We start from the raw sequence: 23,857 nt of genomic DNA, 5'->3' as shown, positions 1-23,857 counted from the left end.
TGAAGGAAGGGATCTGTCCTGTGTCCTGGGTCCTATCCTGTTCGATGTCTTCATTAACAATTTTGATTATGGAATTGAGCATATGTTAAGTAAACTTGCAAAAGATACCAAGCTTGATGAGGCAGCAGACATTTAATGAAGTATTAAGATTCATAATGACCTGGAGAAATTGGAGAAATACTCTGCAATAAATCCAATGACATTTAATAATGACAAGTGCAAAGTACTGTACTTAGGGTAGAACAATCAAATGCACAAATACAAAAGGGGAAACAACAGGCTAGGCTATGGTAATGCAGGAAAGCAACTGGGAGTTAGTGTAGATTACAAGGTGACTATAATTCAATAATGTGCTTTTGTTAAAAAAGTAGCTAGCAACACATGCTAACTAACCAAATGTATAAACACCCAGGATTTCCTCTATAATCCTCTATAATCCTCAACTGCAGTCAGCATTTAATATATGAGTTCAGCATAATTAAATGAGGGACACCATTGAAATTAAGTCAATTTATACACGTGTCCTTTATAGGAATACTTAGTACAGGCTTGATTTAGGGAGATCTTGTCTGCTGACATTAGGTAGCACTATATCCACATAATTAGCCTGGAAACCAAAGAGAGATAGGGAGAAATATGGGGTTTTCTGTGTCTTGGAACTTTAAAAAAGAATCATTTTATGTGTATTTCAATTCAGCCCAACCCTTTCTCTACCTTGAGAGTACTGGTCCAATTTTATTTTCATTTACCTCAGAATAATAGTTAGATTTGTAAATTCTAATCATAGACCCTGGATGCAGAGCATTAACACCATTAGAATTTACATCAGTGTCTAAAATGGACAGATGATCACCTGTTTCAGGGTAGTTGCTTGCTATTGTAGTACTTCAGCACTAGGTTTGATTGGGAAATGATAAACCAGGATAGCTCTGGGCCTGTAATACCTGTAATACTTACAGTTGTATGGTTTTATGCCAGATTTTTACAGGGTAATTATGCACTAGATTCAAGTAACTTACATGTGTGTAACACTATGTCATTTGTCTACTTCTTGGTTACACTAGTGTAAACCTTGGTTACCTGGTCTAAGTATGTTATGGATCCAAGCCCATATAGAGCATAGGTGAGTTATATCGACAGATTACTACATCAGCTATCCCAATTCTTTGTTTCTGTCAGAATGAAAGGATTTAGAGAAATGCTCCAGATTGTAGGTATGTGCTATTAATACTAAGTTAATCAAGAGGAGTATCTGGAACAGTAAGAGTTACTTAGAAAGCAATGATTGATTGCTTAAGTATCCCATCCATCTCAGAAGAGGCGGATCTCCTGCTCAAAACCATACTCTGATCTGAAGAGTAACTCATAATGTTCCACCATCTGCCTTGGTCAAGATAATTCTTCAATTATATAGTGTTCCGTGACAGCAAATTTCACCAACTCAGGAGACATGCATGACTGTCTGAGGGCAGAACTTGGTCCAGGTTGTTTAACTGGGGTGCGAATGAGAAACCTAATGGAGGAGTTAAGATTAGTAGAAGTGTAGAAGGAGAAAAAAACCAGCAAAGGACTCTAATGACTTGACCATTTAAGGGGAAAATGAAAATCATCTTCTTAGGATGTTTATTACATGGGAAGAGTCATCCCTTGTCTGATACAACTGAAATGTGTCCTCTCCAAGGTGAAAAGCCCATAGGTCAGGATCCTTGACAATGCACCCAGCATCAGAATGTCATCTGCATTGCACTGTGACCATCATTCCACATGTTTGCTGAGACACCACACGGTGACAGTGCCAGAAGGAAAGGTCATGGTGGGCCATCTAGATATATTTTCCAGTGTATGTGATAGGTTGGCTGATTGGATAAGTGCAACAAGACACTTTTGAATGTTTATGGCCATAAACAAACAAACAAACAAACAAACACATTCACAAGAATAATGTTCTAGAACAAGAATGAATTCATTAGATCACATATCACAAGATGACTCAGGGCATTTTATCTTTCTTTCTAATTCTGGCTGTATTTTATGGACATAGAAGTAAGTATCTTGTCCTAAAGCATAGGCCAGGATTTAAAGTTGTTCATCTTGAAATAAATATTGATAACCTCGCTAGATGAAAATGATTTTCCCTGTTTACATCTTATCATCTGTTGACGAAACACTCACCCTGGAGGCTCAAGGAGAGAGAGACTCTGATTGAGGAAACTTGTGTATCAGTGAGTGGCAGAAAGTTCTGAAAAATATCTAGGAAATGGGTAAGTGTGTTTAAGCTTTATTTTCCTTACTTTGTTACTGGTTTCACTAACTAAGAAAAATCACAATAACTTTGTGCCATTGATATGAGGGAGCTCCACAGACTAACTGATATTTAAGAAGTGGCTTGAAGGAAAGCTGAGATCTGATAGGTTGAAGGCTCCGAGACAACTTGAAATGCTTATTTCTCAGTCTTACTATGAAATAACTTGGTCCACTGAATAGGACACTGAACAGAGAAACAGATAACTGGATTCTACTGTATGGTTCTGCTGCTGACCTACAACATATCCTTGGGGAAATCCCTCTACCTATCCTTCCATTATTTTTCTGGCTTGTCATTTAGACTATACATTCTTCAGGATGCACATTATCTAATTACAGTTCTCCCAGCCCAATCTCAAATTGAGGGCTCAACATACAGATGAAGTACAATTAATAGTAAAGCTCTTTCAGCACCAAGACAATTACACCTACTGAATAGATAGACAAACACAAAGGTGATGAGGGCAAGCGCAGCACAGTACCCATATGATCAACCTGCATACCAAGTAATATACATAACAAGACATACATAGGCCAGTGTGTCTGCATAGCTACCACAAGGTCACTATTCCATCCATATCACCAATCAGTCTTGTCCATCTCACAGGTTATCTCAGTCATCTATGATCTGGTCCTAGTATATCTGCTGTAGCTCCATGTACAGAATGGAAAAGGGGCAATGGAGAGTTGTCGTGTATAGCTCTAGATTCCTTATTTTCTGCTCCCTTTTTTCTTGCTACTTTGGGGAAGAGCTTAGGAAATGAGTGAATTTGCTTGCTCCATGCCGTGTTTTTGGAAATCAAGGCATACTAGGTTTTCCTACAGAGGACAGAAAAGCAAGGAAGTCCTTTATCAATCTTTTCATCACATACCGTCTCACTGGGAGTGCAGAGTAGTATCTTCACATATGACTTCTGTGATGTCTCAGGTTACCTTGCTCTTTTTAGCTGCACCTTGCATGTCAGATAGGATTTCTGGACTGTTACATGTTCAGAAGCCAAAATTCAAAGCATGCACAGCACAGATGCATGCAGAAAACTGATGGCACAGGGTTGAACTTCAGAGCTGGATTTACACTGCATGAATTATAGGCAACAAAGAGCTTTAGCCATCATTACAGGTATTCCTAGAGATCTTGTAAAATTCATTAGAAAAGATACAAGGTTTCCATAAAAATATGCATTGGAGATCTAACCTATTTTAACTCACACAACTGTAAATAGGAGCTTTGTTAGGCTGCCAGGTAGCGGAAAGCTCTTCACAGAGTATCAGCCCACTTGTCATTGTGTATTTACAGACAACTATCAACTCCGTTCACAAAAATGCACAGACTGTGTGATCATTTTGGAGGGATTACACAAGTGGGTGTCTAGGTTTTGTTTGGAGATACCAAGATTAATGTAAAATATTTTCAGATTTTCCATTTCCATTTCCCTTTCTTTGCTACATGCTGAGTTCAATGCTCAAGTGTTCCCACTGACATGCCAGTGCTGATAACAGTGACATTTTCTGTACACCCACTGCAGAGAAAGCTCTTGACAGCCAGAGGAGAACTGACTTAAAATCTGCGTGGCAAATTATGAAAAGCAAAGGCAAACAAAACAAGAAAACAAAACTCTTCTTTCTTGGCTTCTCTGAAAACTCTAGTAACAGTTTGACCTTTATATAGACAGGTACCATTCACATCAACTTCAGTAAGACCTACACATTTGTATATAAGGAGAGAACTAGACCTTCCTCCTAATCCAGATTTCTCCAGGTGAAGTAACTGCTGTATGATGCAGAAGTATATCAATCTATCTGAAGATTTGATGTTTTGAAGCTAGGTTTAGGTAAGGGCTGGTACGGGTATGAAATGTGGACATTGCTTCAGTAATAGAGAGAAGAAAGAGAGAGAGAGAGAGAAAGCAAGAGAGCCTGTGAAAGTAAGTAGAAGAACATTCCAAAGTGTGACAAAAAGCAGAGTGGCAGAAGCTTTCCTGCCTCCCTGGAGGAGCCTTATTTAAGAAACAGCAGAGTTCTCAGAAGGGTGAACATTTTCTATATATTCTCAAATGTGTGAGTTAGAAATCTAAACTGAGACTACTTAAAATAGCTGTATGTAAGCAAGAGTGGGCACTGTATCAGCATAATTTACATATATGATATCCAACACTGATAGAATTTGCCAGTCAGATGTTCTCCCTCAAGTACCAATTCTGTTCACCAAATTCAGAAATTTGAGGGAGTGGCAGGTATAAATTTCTTTAAACCATTCTGAACTACCCCAAACAACTTTTCCAGTTTTTTCTCTAACACAAGCGTGCCTACACTACATGCCTGGAGGTAAAGGAAAGCACAATATATAAGGTAACACAAGTCAGCTGTAAAGTATTATTATCAAAACAAATATGGCCCCAAATTTTATATTTCAGAAAAAGATTTTACAAAGTCCGAGGCCAAGGCAAAAGGTTCTCTTGATTCTAAATCATTCTTTCTAAACTATTTGAACCCACAAAATTAAAGTACTGTCATAGTGTATGAGGAAGCTTAATTGCCTACAGACTGAATGAAAACCAGAGTAAGATCAATTGTTTTCAATTGATTAATAGAATGAAAGATGAAAACAGAAGAGTACAAATTGAAAAGTAAATAAAGGTTTAAGAGCTTTTAGTAATTGAATCTGGTTGAACTCTGGATTCATGAATGCTGTATGTGATGGATAATATATTATTTAACAGGTTATTCAAAGGGTATTTTTCACACAAGTATCAAACTATACATATAAAGAACATATACAATGTCATTAAATAATCTATTTCTATTCCAGCATAAATGGAAACATAATAGAAATCTTTCACAATATATGAACCATGTTTTTCTTGTAAATGGAATTCACTGAGGAAGCCATTACCATACTATGAAAGAACAATTTCTGTGATAAGGAAGACATTAATATGATCAGAGTTGTTGTTCAGAAATTTTATAACTAAAAGAATGTCAAAGGAGCTGATAATACTTTTCTGAAGAATTTCATTTTGTTTGTTTAATTTAATTCTTTCCAATTTTGTATTGTTTTATGACTATGCATACAGCAACATCAAGACAGCTGATTGTATATTACTTATTTTTTCTATTCTTTATCACTGTCCTCTTACTCTCTTGCACAAATTGCTGTTTGTTCTTTTTGGATAACATTAGGAAAGGAGAATATGAAAAACTGAAATTTAGGGACATTTCAGAATTTAAATACTATACACCAGAAGTTAGATTTAAGACTAATTCAATTTACAAGAACAGAACTGCAGCTATGGCAGTCTAATCAGCCTGACAATCTATATGCTAAGAAAGAATGTGTCTTTCTAAAACTAAATTCTTAGGTGTTTTTTCTTATGAAACATTTTCTGATGTAAATTCTTTTAAAAAATTCTGAAAAAAACAAAACATCCTGTCAGCACTGTACTCATTTCCTATCTCTGAACTACAGTATACTTAATATACAGTCCTTTGGTTGTAACTAATAATATAACACTAGCCTACTAAACCCTTGTGGAAATCTAAGTATCTGGGTTCTTCTGGGATCTTCTCTGTTCCTGCACTGGTCGTGAAACAGTAATACTGGATGGCTGATTTACTCAACCAGTAGCTGCCAAATGATAAACCTGAGGTGATTCTGTCTACCTCACCCAGCAGAGGTCAGTCAAGTAAATGTTTCAATGGAAACTTACAAGTAGCGTCCATGGGGAGATGTAACTTTTTTTTTTTTAGTAATAACTTTAGACTGGGAGTTGCTGCAAATTATGGAAGAGATGACTGTGATCCAAAAGAACAATGCTCTTACATTTCTCTATTTGTCTTTTTCCCCCTGAAAGGCCATACGTGTTAAGAGGACAAACATTATGTACACACTCTAACTGGGTTTACAAGCAGCATTTGCCTCCTTAAAAACATCAAAGCTAACATGTGAAATGAATCGACCTTATTTAAAAGCATTTCTACTACCTGCATATTTCCAGTTGCAGAGGTCTTTCTGTTTCTTCCATGGGTTAGCACAGTCCATAATGCGTGCCATAGGAATGAGGCTAAGATGCAAAAACTACCTGCAATCCAGTTAGATTTTCCATTCAAGGATAGATCCATTTTTTATTTACTTTGGTCTCTTGGTTTACTAAAAGTAATTTGGTAGGTGTTTTCAATGCCCTCCCCAGTTCTGTAAGCAGTGCCTAGCTAGAGAAGCATAGATACCCTTGCAAGAAAGAGTGAATGCTGTCCCACAATTCAACATATTCCCTGTACCTATAAGGGAAAAAAAGTGATGGCGTAATGACAAGTGTGAAACAGGTGCAGGAGCCTACAGAGAAAATGTGCATAGCATAGCTTGAAAGGTAATTTGCTCTGACAACCTAAAGCTTCTCAAATGAGCCAAATCTATTAGCACAATCCCTGGCATTTAACAGTTCATACTGTCAGTCATCTGTTAGCTGCTTTCTCCTTTTAATAAATGAGGAATGAAAAAATATATACAAAAAGCAACATTTGGGGGCCAAAGGGAATGAAACATAAGCTATCCTGGTAGGTTTCTCAGTTATTTGATAGCAGAGGAAGGTAGATTCAAACTACTCCTGGGTTTCATTTCAAGTTCTAGAAAGGAGTGTGTTCCAGTGGGTTTATAAACTGCTTTGCTTCCCAGTCTGCCTTGTCCCTTTGTTCCGCTCTGTACCACTCCACCACACATCTGTCCACATGCTGTCCCTCCCCTCATATCCAAAAGCCTTAACTTATGCCAAATTTAAAGTCCCTGATCCAAAATACAGAGATGCTAGATTATTGCAACAAAACAGTTGTAGGAACATTTTAATGTAGGCAAGCAGCACATTTTTCGTTAATACTCCCAGTAATGGCTAGATTGTTTTAGTTGAAATTATCCAAATAAATTAAGTTTAAAGCAGATACTTCAGAGTTTAGCCTAAGCACATAGAGCAATAAGCAATTGAAAACAGTCTTAAAAGAGGAAATTTTATATAACCAATGACTGAGACTGCTACCAGCTCCCCTTGTAAATAGAGTGCAGAAAACATTTAGTTTTCAACAACAGAATTAAGAGACAAAAGGTGTAATACAGAGTTAATAGTTGCAGTCTATTTTTCCAGACTTGAGGTATAATCTGCAGGATTATACTTTCATTGTACAGCAAATGTAAGGGTATGGCTGTAGATATAATGTGAACAGTGAAACATTGTGAATGAGATGCAACATAATTCTCCCTATGATTGTGTATATACAACTGTGCAGAGACTGACAGGAAAAGAGTTTTAAGTATCTCGCTAAGTACCGAGCAACAATTTGATTAATGTCAATCCTGAACACTTAATCATGAATCAGCCCCTTCCCTACCCAAATTGAGATTGACTCAACCATCACGAGAGTTTCATCTTTTTATTTGACTATTGGGCCTTTAGAGTATATTCAGCTTAAATTTTAAGTGTTTTTCCACAATAATAAGAGCATCTTACTCTTTCTTTTTAATATAAGGCAAGGGTGTGTCTACATGTCACGCTATGTAGCTGTAGCAACATGCTGCATCACTGTTGTGATACAATACACTACGGTGACATTGCAATCATGTGTGTCTACATATGACCAGTAGCTACTTCACTGTAGTGGCACACTCCCTCATTATACATTACCAGCTAACCTGTTGATTAACTCCAAAAAGTCCTAAGTGAACACTGTTCTGCCTGCCTTTGTCTTACTGAAGTTGAAGACACACACACACAGACACCGCTCAGCATTAGCTAGCATGGGGGTGGTGTGACCGTGACCAGATGCTGGTTAGGGTCTGTGCTGTGTGAGAGAGGAGGATCCCTGCTTGAGCAGCAAGAGGCAACGGTGGGTGGGAGGGGGCAGGAGGAAGCCAGGCAGACACTGCTGTGCCTGCAGTTCCGCACCCCCTTCTCAGCCAGCCAGAGCAGTGATAGTGCTCCAGCTAGGGAAGTCAGGGGTGGGGCCAGCCCTGCTCTCTGAAGCAGACAGTCCAGCCCAGGGCTGAAAGGCATGCTGGGATGCTGGGGGGACTCTTATTTAACTTAAATCAGGAAGAGGCCTGGGATGCAAGTTCCATAGACTGGTTTGACCCAAATCAGTTAAATCTGATACTACATTCAACCAGGTTTATCTTAGACCAGTTTTGGCCATTTTGAACGGGTTTATGTGCACTGAACTTATGTTCTGTTACAGGTTTAAACCAATTTCTGATCACTTAAACAAGTTCAGTTGATGTGTAACTTCTGTCCCTAGGCAAAGAGTCCAGAAACCCTGCAACCAATATGTCAACTGGTAACAGTTACAACTCTAAGCCTAGCAACAATAACTGGGCTTCGTGACAGCCCTGCAGGCTCTGTGGACACCAGGATCAAAGAATAACTTTCTTCTCTGGCCTTTGGAGCCAGGTGGCCTGCTGGAGCTTGGAGAGCTTCAAAGCACAATTTAACAGTGCTTAGTGTTTATATGATGCTGATCTTGCTTCTCATTCCTGAAAAAAATCTATTATGCACTGTGGGTGCCTTTATTAATTTAGTAAAGTGCCCAGCTGGTATGGCAATAGCATGCTAAATATCAGTTAAACCTACTAATAAATTGTAAATATATATTTTGCAACAAAGTCATAGAATTGAAGTTAATGAACATGTTGTTAACATTAAAGAAACTACTTCCTTGTTATCTTAATCTCTCTTGTTCTTGGTGCTGCCTTTTTGGACCTTTGGGATCAATTTGAACATGTGTGTCATAGCTCTACTTACTGTTAAAATATGTTCCCTAGCCTTGCAAGGGGTACAGACTGAGTGGAACTTTGGCCACATTTCAGTAAATGGCCAAACTTTAACTGACTTCAGTGGGATATGATTTCACTGTGTAATTGGAGCAGTCTGAAGACAATCAAATGAAGAAGGGATGAAGTTGACTGTGAATATCCAAAATGACTAGTATGTCATTTCAGGGAGAGGACACATGTCATTCCACTACTTTTAAAATTCCTGAAATCTCTCATGGTATAAGTAATTACCAAGTTGTAGGAAGTTTTCAGATATAGAAATAATTTCTATGGAAATTCTGTCTTGCAGCTTTAACTGAAGAATATATGACCTTTGTGTTAACAGCTGAAATTAAACCCACAGTTAGATATATACTTGCAAACAATACTAATGAAGGAGAGCATAAAGTGCGAGGTATAAAAAATGATCACAAAATGTACTCCTCCTTTTATAAAAAAAACATTCTTATGCTATCTGTCTTTTATTCTGTCCCCCCATTTTGCACAAAATATGATTACCATGAATGATACAGTAGCTGGTAGTTCTTTAACCATTTTTCTTTTTAAAAAATAATAAAAAGGGCATGTTACCAACATTGGATGAGAGAGAAAAGTAAGACTACTTTGCCATGACCTTTTTTGCATCTGATTAGTAATTACTCTTTTCCAGGGGCAGAATCTCAGACTGTCAATCAAATGTGGAAAAGAGCACCATCTAGAGGAATGCAATACCACAGCTTCTGGCAAGTATTTGGTGCCTCTAAATTGTTTAAAAACACAGCTGAGTTTGCAGCATGATTATGTTTTCCATAGTTCCATTTTTACTCAGTTTCAGAATCTAATTTGAGAATATATTATACTTAAGAGACACCATTTGGGTTTGTTTATTTTAGAAAAATAATTTGTCTAGAAAAACAGCTGTTTCCATTGTGGCCAAAAGTGTATTTTCTCCTGCAATTATGTTCAGTATATCTCTGAGCGCATTTATATTTTAAGTGAATACACATGCATTTACAATGTTTGCATAATTTCCCCATAATTTTTTTGAGTGTCTGTATAACAGGTTTTCTCTCTGGGCTTGGTACTACTCTTCAATTGACATAAATAAGGGCTTCGTCACTTGTAAACGGAGTAGGACACCACCCACTGAAATTAAATCAATGTACTCTCTATCTCTCTCACCCCAGTAAATAGTTCTATTTCCTGCAATAGATTTAATAGTCTCCACCCTTAAGTATTTACAAAAATTGGGGAGGTTTCACAGGTTATCAGATAAAAAAAGAAAAGCTTTCATATTCAGATCTATCTTCTTTTTTTCCCTTCTCCTGATGCCTGTACACCAGGTACTCAGTGAGGCCTCAGGTCGGCAAAGCACATGGGCTTGTTTTGTTGGATCAGGATCTCAGAGTTTTGCAACAGATCTGTAAATTAGTTTGGGATCAGTATTTGGAAAAACATCATCTGTGTTTGGAAATCAGCTTGGGGAAGATAAACTTCATTAGCTTTTATCCTTGGAGATAGTTATTTTGGCTAGCACAAGAAGTTAGAGTGGGTATTTATAAACTATTTCTGTAGTTTATTCCATATAGCATTTGTTTTCCGCCTGTAGGCCTACACTCAGCTGGACCAACCCCAAAGCCCTTTCTACATATGCTCCTGCAACATTTCTAACCAAACCCTGATTTTTGAAATATATTAAAAGGATAGAGCAGAAACCAATACAATGATTTATAGAGATTTCTTGGTAACGAATCGGATACCATCTTGCAACCACCCTAGACTGCTAATGTCAGACAGCTGAGATCTATCCTTGGCAAAAGGCTTTGTATTATGCAATGTGGAAGATTCAGGTTGGATTCTTTGTTTGATACTCATACCATTAGCTAGGACAAGGTTATTTAACACAGAGGGTGGCCACACAGCTAAATAAAGCACATGCCAGGGTCTGATTCACTGACATTTTCTTCCCCAAAAGTCTTACCTTCTCCACTTTTTTCAAGCACTCAAAAAAGGCTATTTTTCCCAGTCTGCTACCATTGTATCGTATGTTGATTTCTTCCAGCCTATTAAACTTAATCACCTTCGTATCAAAACCATTTAGGTCTGTAGACTGATTTCTCTCCATCTTAGTTTCATAAATCAATGAGCATTCGTGATCTTTTATGTCTCCCTTTTCTTGTCTGTAACGAGACAAAATGTGACACATTAATGTCATGTGTTCATTTATCTTAGGAAAAAATGTCAACAATGCAATATAAACTTTAAATATTTTTCCTCTTAAAATTTGTGGATGTGGTTATTTCTTATCAAAATGAAGAATTAATAGAAATAGATATTAAGAGGGAAATGTTTTAGTTTCAGGATGTCAGGTAATTTAAATGGGTTACAATATACTGAATTTTATTTTAATTATTCACTATGGTCATTTAGTTTCATGTTGAGAACCATGCCTTCAAAAAAGAAAATGTGTGTATATATATTAGTGTATTATATATTAGTGACACTGGCCTGCCTTACATACTATTACCAATTTTAAGACTTCATGTTATGTCTCTGTCTGTGTCTACTATGGCTTCAGCAAGAGATCCACAAGGATCTCCCATGCTGTTACTGAAGTAAATGAGAGTTTGGGGCACTAAAGGAGGTAGATGAGGCTGAAACACAACCCAGGCTTTTCCACTGTTAGTCCTCTTGGCACACTGCTGACTCATATCCATCTTACTGTCCACTATAAACCCTAGGTACTTTTCTGCAGAGCTGATGCTTAGCCAGTCAGTCCCCAGCCTGTAGCGGTGCATGGGACTCTTCTGTCCTAAATGCAGGAATTGCACTTGTTGTTGTTGAACCTCATAAGATTTCTTTTGGCCCAATCTGTATTAATTACAATATTAGAATAGCTGTATGGACCATCTATCATCTATTCCAGGAAAAAAAGAGATTTGATTCCAAAAACATGACTTTTTTTTTGAAAGCTCATTAATATAGAATTAATCTGGAATAAAAGAATGGTATCCTTACAGGTTATTCCAGAATAGCTATCCCAGTCAGTTTTCACCCAATCCATTTTCTTAAGTGACTTAGGTTCTCTGCAAAATTTTATCCCCAGGTAAGTTTCCGTAACAATGTATTACATATTGACAAATTGTCCCCTAGTTCAACAGATACTGAAGGGAGAGGGGAAGAACCTATTGTAAAATTCCAGTGATAAAGGGACATTCTTAACTTGTTTTATAACCTGAATCTGAAGGGTTTTCATGATTTTTTTGTAAACCTTACACTAACCTTTTTGGAAGCCTAAATACAAAAGCAGTGGATTAGTGCATGAGCCCTTGACAGGTGTAAATGATCAGTCCTGTAATACTAATGATTATTTGCATTTTGATCATAGTAACACAGAAAAATAATATGTGATTAGGTATGCAATTAAATGTGATATTTTGTCTTTCATTTGGGCATATATTCCTTTTCAAAAAGAAAAAAGTCACACAGCATTTCTACAAAAATCTATATTTATATGTAGATACCCTCCCACCCACTGTGCTAGGTAGGTTGGCATTCCAGCTGACTTTACCCATCCTCCTTCCAATCAGCAACATCCACTCTTCGACTGCAACATAGCCCTCAGGAGGGGGAAAGTTGTTATTAGAGCGCTTTTCCTGTGCAAAATTCCACTGAGCGGGCTTTCTACTTTTGCTATATGTACTAACTACTTCAGTTAGCATAACCCAGACTTTGTAGATCTTCTGATTACCATGTTTGTGGTGAGGCATATTCTAAAGTCATTAGACCAAACTACTGGTGGTACCCAAGTAAAAATCACGCCTGGGGTTCAGTGATTACTCAGAGGCTGTGAAACATTATTGAACTATGTGGCTGCAAAGATGGCTTCCAGCTGTGTGAGAGTTCCTTCGTGACCATGGAAAACTTAAATAGTTTTTCCACAGTTCCTCAATGAACACACAGTTCCCTGGGGCTGTGAACAGCAAATGCACCAATCTGCCTACTAAGAACTACAAGCCCTAAAGAAAGTGCCTGTTGTTCTCCAGCTGACTGATGTTCACAGTGAACTGGGGGAAAAAGACTGAAGCGGGTGGCAAGCCCAAAGACCTGATTGTAATCAGCTGGGTTTCAGAAAGCAGTTAGGGAGAAAGTAAGAAGTCATTGACCAAATGTGTTAGTCTACTCCTACTTCAGCACTTCCTTGGAAGTGTCACTCTGGGCCATTTGTAGACCTGCTCACGGTTGACTGATTTGCATCATACAGTCCAAATTAAATTTCAATTCAAATTAAGGGTTAATAGATGATCAAGGGGAATTGCCCCAACCAGTAGCCCATGTGCTTGAACAGGGCTGGGGCCTTAGTCAGGATATTGATACCTAGAATACTTACTTAAGGTGAGGTGTTGTTGGCACATATGACTTTGTAAAGCTGTTACTGTGTGCCTGATAGCCTCTGTTGAGTTCCTAAGGACTGTTTTTTTCCTTAAAGCAACACTGGATACACATGCTAATTAACACACTTTAAATTGCCTAATTTGGACTGCCCTAGTATGCATTAACATTAATCCTTGTTCAATGAGGATTAGTTCATTAGATTATAGCCAATTTTAATTCAGACTACAAGTGACTACGTGTATATGGTGAAGGCTGTAGTCTGGATTAAACCTATAAAAACATAACATCTATAATCAGCCATAGTGAATAGGCAGAGGCTTTGAGGGAATAAGTGACTGTCAAATTTGATTGCAAAGAGCATTCCACAGTAGTGGTAAAGCCACTACATCTTTGGCACCGTGAGAAAGTGGAAACCTGTAGTCCTTTGAGTTAATTTTTTTCAGAAATCAGTGCCTATTAATGGGCCTACAGCTAGCTCTTTCCACAGATGGAGACTTTATTTCTTTTGCTTGTATCTTCTAACTCTCTATGCCAAGGGTTGTTAACCTTTTCAGATTCAGAGAGCCCCTTAGAAAGTGCCAGCTTTTAACTTTCATTTGTTTTTTGAATATGGAAAAATAACGGGGCAATTCGTCTGTTGCAAAAAAGTCAAAAAGACCACAATAAGTTGACAAGCTTCCAGCAGACACCATATTGGCTACTATGGATGTCAGGTCTCTGTACATCCCTATGAGGATGGATTACAAGCAAAAAAGAACATTAACTAGGATGCTGCTGTGTTTCCATTGCATTTTCCTGCTTTGTCCTCATGCAGAGCTATTTCAAATCTGGGGACTCCCTATACAAATGAATAGCACTGTCATGGGGACACGTATGCTCTCTTCCCACCTGCCCCCAAAATATGGCAATATATTTATGACAGACCTTGACGTTTGTTTTCTTTGCAGCTGTCCCCTTATCCCCCTGATATAACTATGGTACACTGATGACATATTGGTTGTATGGACACACAGGAAGGAATCTAGAGAAATTTCACCAGGACTTCAACAATGTCCTCCCCTGCCTCAAACTACCTCTGAGTAATCCACCCAGAAAACTAATTTCATAGACATCACAATGAAGGTCTGTAATGGCTACATTGCCACAACATTGTATTGGAAACCCTCTGACCACCACCACTACCTACATGCTGCCAGCTTTCATCTTAAACTCACCAATAGATCCATCATCTACAACCAAGCTCTATGTTACGACCGTATGTGCTCTGCTCTGACTGCCTGGGATGCAAGCACTGATTTCTACTATTACAATGCAATCCTCAAACTGTAGTCACTCTAAACAACAAAGCCAGACTCAGACCTCACTCCTACCTGCTACAATACCAACCCCAGCACAATGACAACAGAATCTCTCCAGTTGTAACATACATCTCCATGCTTGAACACTTTGGACATATCAGTTATGACTTCCAGCCCCTAAAGTCACAGATATTTTCTACTGGATGGAGCCACCATGCCTGGTTGTGTGGTGCAAATCTGTCTTTTGGTCTACACAATGATGATGCATACATAATAGAGGTAAAAGTGTGTTTAGAGATGAACAGGAATACACCAGGAGTTGGCAGCTTATTGCCTGCAAAGAGATTGGATCCAGCCCATGAAAGTCTGATCTAACCCCCATTTTACTAAAGGCATGGCTCCCTGCCTTGTGCAGAGGGAAGGGTACTCTTTCCTCCCTGCCTCAGCTTACTGTTGTTTTTGATATTGTGGCTTGAAATTGTTGCTTGCCACATTTTTTTGTCAGTGGCTGCATTAAGATAGGGTGAAATAAGCCATCCTCACAGAGCAGGGAGGGCTCGGGCAGCAGCAGGGGATCAGAAGACTACAGTAAAGGCTGGGTCACAAAGGGTGGCCTGCTGTTAGTTGCCTCTGCCAGGGGTTGGAAACTATTTACTAAGTACTAGTAAAAATAAGTTATATCCTTTTCCTTTCTCACTCTGTTTTTTAGGTTACAAGCTCTTTAGCCAAGCCCCATTTTACTTCATGTTCTTTGAAATGTACTGCATACTTTTGGGCACTGTATTAATTCATAAACTTTAATTTAAGGTCTGCCCAGAACTTCATCTGTGACTTGTGGTTTTTCACATATGAGCCAGCCACTGACAAGACTTAAATAAGGAGGTGGATACTATTACATGGTAGCTGGACTTGTTTACATCCTAGTACACTGGCATAGTTTATCCTGACATTAGATTGACTTGGAAATTTACAACCTAGGAACAGTATGTAATAACAGATAATTAAAACTAAACATATAATTCAAGGAGGGAAACAAGATGTAACCTGGAAAGAATTATTAGTTAGTCAACTTCAGCTGCTAAATTGCAATGCTAATTGAATATTTATGCTTCCCTAAAAAATAAAACCCAAGCTATGTTCCATGCAGTGTAGCCTATTGGGAACACAGACTTTATCTAGGAACACAAAATTCTTATTTTGCTTAAGCCCCGTGTCAAACTGGAGCAACACTGTGGTGTTTCACCTTACAATTTGCCTGAAAGTCTCAGGCTCTATTTAATTTGTTTTAAAGTTCTTATATTTACACTTAGAACTTGCACTTTTGAGTGGTGATAGTGCATGTCTTAAGGATATTTAATATAATTCAAGGTTTTTTTTACTGAACAAGGAGCATGGTCTCAAGTTGCAGGAAGTGAAGTTTAGGTTATTATAAAAAAACTCCCTCACTAGGAGGGAAGTAAAGCTCGGGGACAGGCTACCCCAAGAGGCTGTAGACTCTCCATCCCTGGAGGTTTTAAAGACCCAGGTAGACAAAGCCTTGGCTGGGATGATCTAGTTGGGGATGGTGCTGCTTTGAGCAGGGGGTTGGATTAGATGACCTCCTGAGGTCCCTTCCAACTCTAATCATTCCTATGATTTGAAACATGGAAGACAGCAACATTGATTGAAAGACCAATGGCAACAGCTAGTGGTTACAACTGGTAAGTGCATAACACCCATAAGAAAGGAAATAGTGAAGAGAAAAAGAAAAGGAGATCAACTATGTCCTGTAATTATCCTACAAAATACTATGCATATAAGTTGGAGCCCGGTCAACCCTATATCGTGGAGCACAGAGTGGAGCTGGAGATCTCACTGGCAGGACTGTGGACTGAAGGAACTTGACTCAGACTTGGGGGTCAGCTGCAGGCAGCTGTTTGAGCACTCTAGGGACTAAAGGCTTGTTTGGGGACCCCTCCAGAGGTGTGGGAGGGAAATAAGGTAAAAGGTTTCTTTACCTTTTTACCTGTTCCCTCCCTTTGACCTGTCGGCTTGTGACCCTAACCCCTATGATTTTCTATATAAAAGTGGGAACTTCCCCCTTGTTCTTGTGCCAGTTCCTGGGGCTGCAGGGTTGGCACAACTGGATGTGGATTCTTTCCCCACAGCAACAATGTGGTGTTGCTGGGGCTTCAATCATGAGAGAGACAGCAAACTCCTGTCACTCACGAGGGAGAGAGAATACACCAGTGGTTTTCAACCTTTTTGAGACTTGAGGCACCCCTTGCTAAATGCTGCCCCTTCGTTTTTCCCTTTTTTGCATACAGAAAAATAGGTCAGCTTTTTTTTCTACTGAAAAGACAACAGAGCTCCACTAGGCATTTCTATTTGAGATCCCTTCTGGGTTTATTCTGTGAATTGTGCTTGGACCCCTGAGAGGCAGTGTTGCCAGGTGTGCCCCCCTGAGAGACTCTCAGGCCACTCTGGTGGAGAATCACTGCAACCTACCATGACATTTGGGCGACCAGCTTCTCCCTGGGAGGCAGCATTGCCAGGTGTATGGTAATTATTGCATTTGTACAATAACTTTAGCCCTCGTACAATGTACGATCAGCAACAGTAAAAGTGTTCAAAACATACGGCATTTTTGGAGGCAGCTTTGATGCAGCGCACCAAAACCCAAGTCACTCTTGGGGAATTTTAACTGACTTTTGACTTTGCTGTCAGCACTTTCGTATGATTGCTTGCCTCAAAATGACAAAATCTTTCACCTTTGATGACCCACTTCTCATTCACTTAGTGGTGACTTAAAGGGAGCAATCTAAAGTAAGTAAGATGACTTATTTGTGTATTTTTTTGGTGTGCAAGACCTTTTCAGAAAATACAGTTATTTTGAGCTTCCAATACGAGATACACAAGGCTCTTGGATGATAACTTTTGTTAGACCAACAAAATAGTAGCAAAAAAAATTCCTTTCTTTGCAAGCTTTTAGGCACATACACCCTTCTTCAGGCTGAGGAGAAATCAAAGCTTGTACACGCCCTCTTAGGTAGAAAAGAAACTCCACTTTGCACAGGGACAGAATAAATAAGCATCCACCCTCTATCTCAGAGCCCTTTTGTGCAGAGCAAAGTGCAGATTTTGGTGGTCTTCTCCCCTGGAGGTGCCCCATGCCAGAGGCGGATAGAGAAGCGAAACATCTTTCTTTCTTGCTTAGCAATGAAGTTTGCTTCTTTCCTTCCTTGGAGATCTCAGGACAAAAGCAGTCTCCCGGCACCTGAGGAAGGGTGTCTGCACCCCAAAGCTTGCAAAGAGCCTTGTTCCAACTACTCAGTGGCTCTAAGAAAAAATATCACATTTCCCCAAAGAACCAGTACGCTCTTTTCGAATTTAAGACATGCAGCAAAGCCCAAAAAGCTGTGTGTGTGTGTGGGGAGGGGCAACCCTGTGAAAGAGAAAGTGAGCGAGTGAGACCGCGGGCCGGCCCGGCCGGGGCAGCTCTCCGCAGGCCCGTGAGGGCGGGATGCAAAAGACTACATCTCCCAGCGCCGCCAGCGCCGGGGGAGGCTCCTCTCGCTTCCTGCCCGCGCAAATCCTCTCCCCGCTGCGGACGGGGCCTGTGCGGGAGCTCGGTGCAGGGGCATGGCCGGGGCCGGGGCCGGGGCCGAGGCGGAGGCAGGGGCGCGGGTGCAGTGCCCCGTGTGCGCACTGGAGTTGCCCGCCTCGCACATCAACGCGCACCTGGACGGCTGCCTGCAGGGCGCGGGGCCGGAGACCTCCTGCAAGAAGCCGCGCCTGGCGGGGGCCGGCCCGGCTGGGAGTCCCGGCCCCGCAGCGGTGAGCGGGGACAGCCTGGCGCAGAAGCTGGAGGGGAAGCCGCTGGCCGACAAGCTGCGGCCCGGCAGCCTGGACGAGTACGTGGGGCAGGACCAGGTGGTGGGCGAGGACACGCTGCTGCGCTCCCTGCTGGAGAGCCGCGAGGTGCCGTCCCTCATCCTGTGGGGGCCGCCCGGCTGCGGCAAGGTGAGTGCCGGCCTTTCTCCTCTCCGCCTGTATGGATATGTGTGTGTATATGTAGGGGTGCTGGGTGTAGCCGTGTTGGGCTAAGGACATAGGCAGGCAAGGGTCTTTGGGTAGAGGTGATCTCTTTGATACAGACAGTCCTTGGACTTGCCACACAATTGGTGGAACGGAAAACGGGGTCAAAACCTTGTCACTCGTTTCAAGTCACAAGGTTGTAACTCAAGAGACTACAGGTCTTAAGTCCAAACGTTGTAACACGTCTTAAGTCGAAACGTACCTCGGAACCAAGTTTCTCCTAATAAACAACGTTCCTGAACCAAGACCCATACCCTATTTTCAGTAAAACAAAACAAAAAACCCCAGAATTTTGTACTCGATCAATTATAGTTGAGTAATATAGCTGCATTAATGTATTTATATTGTAAATAGCAGTCATTGATTTGGAAGGACTTCTTTGAGGTGACTTTGCTAGACGTTTTGAAGGGCTCTTGGTTGGACTTTTTGAAGGGTTCTTGGCTGGAGTCTCCTCAGGAGTCATGGCTGCAGGTTTTTCAGGAGTCTTGTCTGCTTTCTTAAAGAAAGTGTCCAAGGAAGTTTGGACAGATGTTCTCTGGGGAGATGGGAGACTCAGTGAACTTGCTCGCCGGCATGGCGTTGCATTGGATCAAGCGTTGTAAAGTAGAAACTGATGTCATAGTGTTGAAACTAGGCCTGGGTCAGCCACCCTTGGTTCTGGTCAGAGAGGTTGCTGGGCGCCAACCCTGGGCGCCCCCCGTACCTGCCGGGACCCTTCGAAATAGCCCTGGCCTGCCCAGCCCTTGGGCAAGTCACCAGGGAGAAGCTGGATTTGTGTCCGGGCTCCTGGAACTGTCACCCAGCTTGGCCCGCCGGATTGGTCCCCTTCCGGACCTCCGGGTTTAAATGGCCTCATGGAGGGCTGCCCAGGCCCCTGCCACCCCGGCCCGGGTCAGCTGCCGCTTTCCGCTTGGAGGGGTCACTGGGCGCCAACCCTGGGGCCCCGTGTACCAACCGGGACCCTTTGGGATAAACGTTGTAAGTGCGAAATGTTGTAACTGAAAACGTTGTAAGTTAAGGACTGCCTGTATTTAGTTGGTCTAATAAAAGAGATCACATCTACCCAATGAACGTTGCCTGCCTATGTATGTAGGTACACACACACTTGCACCTTATAAACCAATTCTGTGTGTGTGTGTACACCCCTTATAGACCAGCTAAGGCAGTAGTTCTCAACCTTTTGCACCTTACGTCCCACCACCATTTTGTCAAAAACCCCTAGTCCCACCATGATAAGAGCAACCCCCCCCCAAATTGCACTGTTTGTGATATCTGTTGATTCATCTATCTGAGATGCAAACAACTGATTTTTTTCAATCAGGCAATGAGTTGAAGTCCCACCTACGTGACTGGTTGAGAAACACTGAACTTAGGTATATGTGTGTGTACACACAAGCCCATACACACACATGTGTGCACACACACATACAGATTTATCACCTTATAGACCAACTAAGGTATGTGTGCATGTATGTATACACAAACACAGATTTGCACCTTATAGACCAACTAAGGTACATGCATGCGTGTAAACATACTTACACTTGCGCGCACACCCATATATGCCCACTCACATTTGCACCATATGGATCACCTAAGGGGTTTGTGCGTACACACACACACACACCTCCCCCCCCCCCCCGGCATCTTACAAAATAACTAGGATATATATGTATATGTGTGAGTATGTATACACACACATTTGCATCACCAGTGTGTGTGTATAGTACTTTGGTGTGCGTGTATAGTACTTTTGTGGGCTAAATCTCACTATCCGATGCTGTGAAAACATGTGCAGGGAGCGGTATATAAGAAAGAGGGAGAGATTGCTGTTCCTCTGTTTAAGCAAGTGTTGTATTACTAAGAGGTGAGAGTTCTGCTGTCTCCTTGGGCTCAGTCCACCAAATCAAGTCCTGAATCACCCAGCGATGTCAACAGACTAAAGAAATCACAAAGTTTTCATTTTTGAATTTCAAATGAAAATGCAATATGTGGAAACTCAAATGCTGTACTGAAGTTTTCAAATTCTTTTTGTGGGGTTAAAAAAATAAAAACTTTCATCTAAACTATCCAGTCCTTTTTAGTTCTTTAGTCTTATTTCCAATCCAGTGATTTTTTTTCCTGTTTTTTTTCCTTTTGACTAATTTTGTCCATCATCTCAGTTTTGTTTTCCTTAGGGAGAAATGTTAGCAGATACTATATCTAATTTAGTTTCAAGTTTTAATTCTAAGCTTCATATGCCAGATAAAATAGTTGTAAGTGAAAGCTTAGGTGTTGAAATAGGAATAGAATTAGACACCTTCTATATTCAGAAGTGATATGTAAGGTGGTGTAAATTAGATTCCCTTATTTACATTCACTCCATCCGTGTTTGACGCAATCTAGTTGTTGCTACCCAATTTAGGCCTTCTTCCAGTTCTAGAAGATTTTTGTGGATGTTTCTGTAAGACACTTAACCATTATGAAAAAGTATCAATTAGGAAGTTTTCAGAGGATCCCTATCTTGATTACAGGAATATTAAACTGAGTAAAAGCAGTTTTGCCCAGTACCAGACAAACCAAGCTGAGTTTATCCCTGACTGAATTCATATGTTTAAGGGAGCAATGAGGCCAAAAAGTACCTTTGTGATGGATTTTTTCCTTTTAAGTTTCACTAATGCTGAAAAATCTTCATAAACCAATAAATTCTTTAAACACCGCATCTTTTAAAATCTTGTTTTCTCTGTTGGGCTTGTTTAGATCAGCGGTTCTCAACCTTTTGCACCTTACGTCCCACCAACCATTTTGTCAGAAAAACCCTGGTCCTACAATGATAAAAACAAAACCCCATTTTTCCAAGAAGTGTATTTTTACATTTACATGCATTTTAGTATTGTAGTAATCATTAATGGAAATTTTCAAATGAGGAATTCTCACCTACATGACCTTTGTGTCCCACTGGTTGAGAAACACTGGTTTAGATCACAGACATAAGCCTGTCTGTTTCTTCATCTGCTTTATCTCCTCTGATTTTCTTCTATGAAGACAGAAAGATATTGATGGTCTTTCTTTGACTTCTTATTTTTGGTTATAATATATGCAAAATGTATAGCACGTATACTATGCATATACGCTATGTAAGTGTTATAAGAAGCTGAGTAGACAGGGCATGTTTAGAGAGACTGTCTCAAAGGAATGGTTGTCCACTGCCAGTATGTTTCCCTTGACTCTGCAAATTAAAAAAAAAAAATAAAAAGGCCTTTCAAATGTAAGCAGTGGTCCAGCTGCTTAAATCCCTAGTTTGCAATATGAGAAAGCTATGCTATGCTTTATGATACTTTAATGTGGGGATTTAGATTTTTGCTTGTCTGCCATGGGACATCCAATTTTAGTAAAGAGACATCAGGGGAACATCTACAGTAGTAATTTAAGCACAGAGGGTGCAGCTACACATGCACTTTACTCCTGAGTTGACTAATTAGCTCTGTAGTAAAGCATCACTGTCTACACGTGTGCCAGTATTAGGGTGCAGTAAGTTACTCCACAATACAATAGTACTTACTGTCCTACAGTGGAGTAATTACATGTGGTGAAACACAAGTATAGATGGTGACAGGTTGTCTGGGGCATGAGAGTGCTAAAGTGCAGGGGCTGCCTGTTGCCTAGCCCTGCACTTTAGCACCCTCCTGCCCCAGCCAGCCCCTCCTCTGCCCAATGCCAGAGCCCAGGGATGAGCCCCCATGCTTCCTGCCAGCCTGTGGTTGCCTTGCTCCAGCTTAAACTGCTGTAGTCCTGGGCACATCTGTAGATGCCATGCCTGGGAGCAGCTAACCCCAGTGCAAACTGCACCAGAGTTTATTATGTTGCCTTAATGGCACATGTAGGTGCACCCAGAATAACTTTGCACCTACAGATTCATTGAGCTTCAGAAACCTAAACAATTTTTAATTTAAGTATGGTAATTATCCTCTTTTGCTGAGCATGCCATTTTAACCAGTGGGAAGAAATAAGTGCATAGGTGAGTATTTAGGACAGTATTCCTTGTAAAGTTGAGGGCAAAGAATACCCTTCAATTAGTCCTTAAGTTTGTCTGTGGAATCCCATACTAAGTTAAGGTATGTAAGGTTGACAAAAATGCCTAATATCAAAATGCAACTTGTTCATGCAGTTTTTAAATTTCTTTAGATTTATTTATTTTTAATTTTTTTCAAAATTTAATCTCTGTGTGTTTTCAAAACTTCATTGTGGCAAGATGCAAGAAACCTTAGCAGATTGAGTTTTAGATAGCTTGGGCATACAATTTGCCATTATAGATTTCCCTCTGGTCCCCCACCAAAAGAGTTTGAGTGACTATCTGAATTAGTTATATTTTATGTGCTCCTCCCTGTCCTCCTCTTTAATCACTTTTGGGGGCTCGGTCTAAACCCCATGTATGCTATGGGAGTCCATTGGCTCCAGTGAGATGTTAACTAAGAATCCAAGTTGGTTGATACTTCAGCAGAGAGCTGAAAATCGGAAGTCTTTCCATAGCGGCTTATCTCTGCAGCTGTTTGGAAATAGATTCCAAATATAATGGGCTAAATTCCTGTTTACACTAGTGCAAAAACAGGAGTGATTGGAAGTAAGATTAGGTATCAGCCTATTATGCTTCTTAAAGCAGGCTGAATACACATCCAGACCTGTTTTAAAACATTTACTACAGTAAATATAATACTGTGGCCTTGGCCCTCCTTACGCCTGATTTGCTTTGGGTTCTTTGGTTTGCTTTGGCTACATAAGTAGTGTCAACCTGATTCTCTACCTTACATGCTGTAAGCTACTCGCATGCAAGGTGAGTAATAGTAGAATGCTGTTCTTTCATAAATGTCAGCTGTTACCATTTTTGCTTTAATTATTGACCACACATCTCCAGTGCCTCTGATTCTAATTCACCACATACCCTGACACCTTCCTTCAGTCAGGTTGACCCATGAGAGAATGGGGTCATACCAGGCCAGATCAACAAGGTAGCTGT

At 40.4% G+C, this 23,857-nt stretch overlaps 2 protein-coding genes across 2 annotated transcripts in view; one reads left to right on the top strand and one right to left on the bottom strand.

Moving 5' to 3' along the window:
* The window catches only part of MYLK4 (myosin light chain kinase family member 4), a 98,845-nt gene that overhangs the window by 68,811 nt on the left and 6,177 nt on the right, over positions 1–23,857 (bottom strand). Inside the window, exon 2 of the mRNA XM_014606696.3 lies at positions 11,076–11,274. Coding sequence (XP_014462182.1) covers positions 11,076–11,274 — 199 coding nt within the window. The remainder of the gene's footprint in view (positions 1–11,075; positions 11,275–23,857) is intronic.
* Positions 18,325–23,857, top strand: part of WRNIP1 (WRN helicase interacting protein 1) — a 31,646-nt gene continuing 26,113 nt past the window's right edge. Inside the window, exon 1 of the mRNA XM_019490530.2 lies at positions 18,325–18,789. Coding sequence (XP_019346075.1) covers positions 18,409–18,789 — 381 coding nt within the window. The 5' untranslated portion in view covers positions 18,325–18,408. The remainder of the gene's footprint in view (positions 18,790–23,857) is intronic.

Source organism: Alligator mississippiensis, chromosome 3 (assembly GCF_030867095.1).
Source record: "Alligator mississippiensis isolate rAllMis1 chromosome 3, rAllMis1, whole genome shotgun sequence".
NCBI lineage: Eukaryota > Metazoa > Chordata > Crocodylia > Alligatoridae > Alligator > Alligator mississippiensis.
The sequence above is the reverse complement of the archived record's forward strand: the minus strand, read 5'-3'. Positions and strand labels throughout refer to the sequence as shown.